Source organism: Odontesthes bonariensis, chromosome 16 (genome assembly GCF_027942865.1).
Source record: "Odontesthes bonariensis isolate fOdoBon6 chromosome 16, fOdoBon6.hap1, whole genome shotgun sequence".
Lineage (NCBI taxonomy): Eukaryota > Metazoa > Chordata > Actinopteri > Atheriniformes > Atherinopsidae > Odontesthes > Odontesthes bonariensis.
The window spans coordinates 11589478-11593072 of record NC_134521.1 but is presented as its reverse complement, the minus strand read 5'-3'; the positions used below and the strand labels follow the sequence as shown (position 1 = coordinate 11593072).

Below are 3595 nucleotides of genomic sequence, written 5' to 3'. Positions count from 1 at the left end.
ATTTAAAGCAGTTGTACAGTCAATACGATTATTACAAACAAGTTAAACATCAAACAAAAGCAGTTGAACAGTTTTACCAGTTGTGTCTAGTGCATCCTTGTCAGACCAAGAGAAGTGTGGTGAGGGCAGAAAAGTGTTCCTGTGTTATGATCCAGGGTTCAGTGAGGAAAAAACAACAGAAAATTCAGTCTGGCATGATATGAATTCAGCACTCCACATCTTCTTCTTGGCACTCGCTTTTCTGGTCTATATATTTTTTAGGTAAATTAGACCTCAAATGTGATGAAACAACATGGAAAGACAACAGATTCTGCATGGATTTCCTGTCTTCTCAGCACCATGCAGATACGTTCCCACGGTAACATCCCATCTCTCAGCTACATCATTTGCACTTGTCTGCTTTTTCTGCTGAAAAGCCTGAAGAGTCGTTTCCTTATGAACTGTGTACTCAAACCGTAGATTGTGGGATTAAGGAGGGGTGGAAATATCAAAAAGTACAGAGACAAGAACAACTTGGTATGGTAAGTTAGGTGACTATTGTCAAATCGACCATGTGCTATTTCAAAAAAGCATCCAATAGAATAGTTAATAATAGTTAGTAGGTGGGGAGTGCAGGTCCTGAAGGCCTTGAACTTGGATTTACTGAATGACAATATACAAATCCTCAGAATGTGTGAATATGAGTAAAAAATCATGATGAGCTGGGGACCTGAATAAAGAACTACAGACAGTAGGCCAATTATGTTAACAAGAGAAGTATCTGTACATGCAAGTTTTACAAGTAAGTAGTTAACACAGTACACCTTTTCTATGATTCTGCCACAATACGTTAACCTAAGAGTGAAAATGAAAACAATCAGAAATCCCAGCACAGGGTAAAGCCACATAAAAACAATCAGTTTAGCTATCCTCTGTGACATGATTGCATGATAAGACAGTGGATGACAAATGGCCACATACCTGTCGTAGCTCATCACTGCAAGAATTGTGAATTCAGTGATGGCATAAATGTGTGCAGCAAAGATCTGTATCTGACAAAATAAAAGGGATATTTCATGTAAGGGAGACAGTATGTTGACCAGCAGTGCTGGCAATAAGGCAGTGCTTCCATACAGCTCATTCACAGCCAAATTACACAATAGCACATACATTGGCTCATGCAGGGATTTTTCATGATGAATCACTTCAATCAATAAAACATTCTCAACAATGATGATTAGATATATAATCAGGAAAATGCAGAAGTACATTGGCTTCAAGTCTTCCATTCCATAGTATTCAGTTAGAAAAAAAGATGTCACGACAGACACATTTTTCATACTGGCACAACTTGTGTCTTACCTGTCTTACCTACATTTAAGTGGACAGAGCAGCAGAATCACTTCCACTTTATATTTCTTCTCATCCGAACAAAGTCACGTGTCCTCGTCAATGCTCAAATGATTTCAAAGCATCCACACAGCCACTGATTCATTTATCAACATCAATAACAATAATATTTTCTACACCATCGATGATGTCATCGTTAGACCCCAAAAGATTTCTGTCTATGTTGCATCAGCTGAACTTAACATGTGGAACACCAACGAGTGACAGGAACTCTCAGTATTTATTATACCTTGAAGCTACTTTGGTATTTTAAATTCAGTGGTTGCAAGGTTGGTTAACATTAGTCACCTTTTCCACCAGTAAAAAGAATTGCTTAAAGTAGCATGCTTCACCTCTGAAATATATTTAATTTGTTGCTTCACATTACTTTCCAAACACTGGAGTTTCACAGCTCTTCTGTGTAAATATTCCCTGCCTTCAGTGTTTCACATCACTCAGTGACAACACTAAATTATTACTTTTTGAACAGAAGTTTGAAAGTCAGGAAAAATGTTTTTGTTATGTAACAAGAAGTAACAAGAATGCTTCTCTGTAGATTTAAGTTTTACTTTAGGGTATTGCTCACAAGTCAGGTCTCACTCTCATTATGAGGCACTTCATAATTGCTTCCAAGGGGATGTAATATACTGACCACTAATGAACATGTTTATCCTGTAAGCTGCTCACTGTTTCTCTATTCCAAAAACAGTGAGAAAGAATTCCACGTAGCAAAAGTCAATTTAAATTCAAATTTAAATTCAAATTTAAATCTGAAAACTGCAACGGCTTTCAGAGAAGTTGAGACAAATGCAGGTGATGTTATGTGATACATTTCCAAATTTAAGTCATAGTTTTGTAAGTAAGCATTACTTTCAACATATCAAGAAATCCTTGGCTTTATGAGATTAATAACATCACAAGAAGCATCATCATTTAAAGGGTTCTGTTGATGTAGAATTGACTTCATTACAGAGTTTTGCGTTCAACATCGTTCTACAAACTGTTTTGAGAGCATTGGCCTGAGAATCTTCTGGTAATCTTCATAGTCAAGTCAAATTTATTTGTATAGCACATTTCATGTACAAAACCATTCAAAGTGCTTTACATAAATAAAAGCATTACAGCGGGGAGTGGAAGAAGCATTAAAATTACATAAGAGAATATAAAGAGGAACAAATAAAATACTTCAAATGAATTAAAAACAAGCAACAGCAGATAAGTTAAAAGATATCGTGCAGATTTCATGCATAGACACATGAGAAAATAAATGTTTTTAACCTGGATTTAAAAATGTCATTTGTGCAAGGAGAAGTCTGGCCGTCCGTCAGACCGCCTCCGGTTTCAAGCCCCTCCCTCCCTCCCACCCACCCACAGACTTTTGGCTTGTCTGGAATCCAACCCTTGAGGGGGGGGGCTCTGTCATGAACATGGGGTTTGGCGCCATGTTTTTAGTTTTGTGTTTTATCGTGTTTTTGTTTCTCATGCCTTGGTGTTTAGTCTTTAGTTTTCTAGCTCATGTTTAGTTTTGCCATTGTTTTTTCCTCACTCCCCATGTTCAAGCAATTAGTTTCACTCACATCACCTGCACTCGTTCTTATTAGCTGCACTCATCATGCACTCATCAATCCCCACAGTATTTAGGTTCCCTGTTTTCTCTCTGGGTGAGATCCTTGTGCCTTGCACATTCACCTTCATGCCACGCCACGTCAGGTTAAGTTGAGCCTTTTATTTTTCCATGATCATGTTTTGTTTTCATAGTTTTTTCTTGTCATCTGGCTCATGTTAACCTTGTTCTGTTTTTGTGAAAATAAATCAAGCCTTCTTTTTGAAGTCCGCATTCGTGTCCTTACGCCTCCCAACCATCGCCTCATAACATATGTAGTGGGCAAAAGTGTCTAAGGTTGTTGGTGTAAAGGTGTTCAACCCTCCTAATCCACTATACTCCAGGTAAGTGTCCAGAATAAACAGGACGACGGAGAGATGCGTCTATCAATAAATTACAATTTTTATTAACAGTGATTTCGGACATAATTGGATAAAATAGTATCAGAGCAATGTAGACAGTCTAGCAACAATATACCCAGTAACCCTTCAGGCCGCCAATCTTAGACTTCAGAATTATGCATTTAGCACCCAAAACACCACATATCCACAGAGCTACTTAAATATGGCACCAAGTACACGTCTCACACTACACACAGATAAGGTGCTTACACACTTCAAGTCA

General features: G+C 37.8%; 1 protein-coding gene across 1 annotated transcript; it reads right to left on the bottom strand.

Moving 5' to 3' along the window:
* Nucleotides 1–273: 273 nt before the first annotated feature.
* Nucleotides 274–1319, bottom strand: LOC142401928 (olfactory receptor 8K5-like). The gene is given in 2 exon segments (XM_075487380.1): nt 274–389; nt 392–1319. Coding segments are annotated over 2 exon segments (1044 nt in total).
* Nucleotides 1320–3595: the final 2276 nt, after the last annotated feature.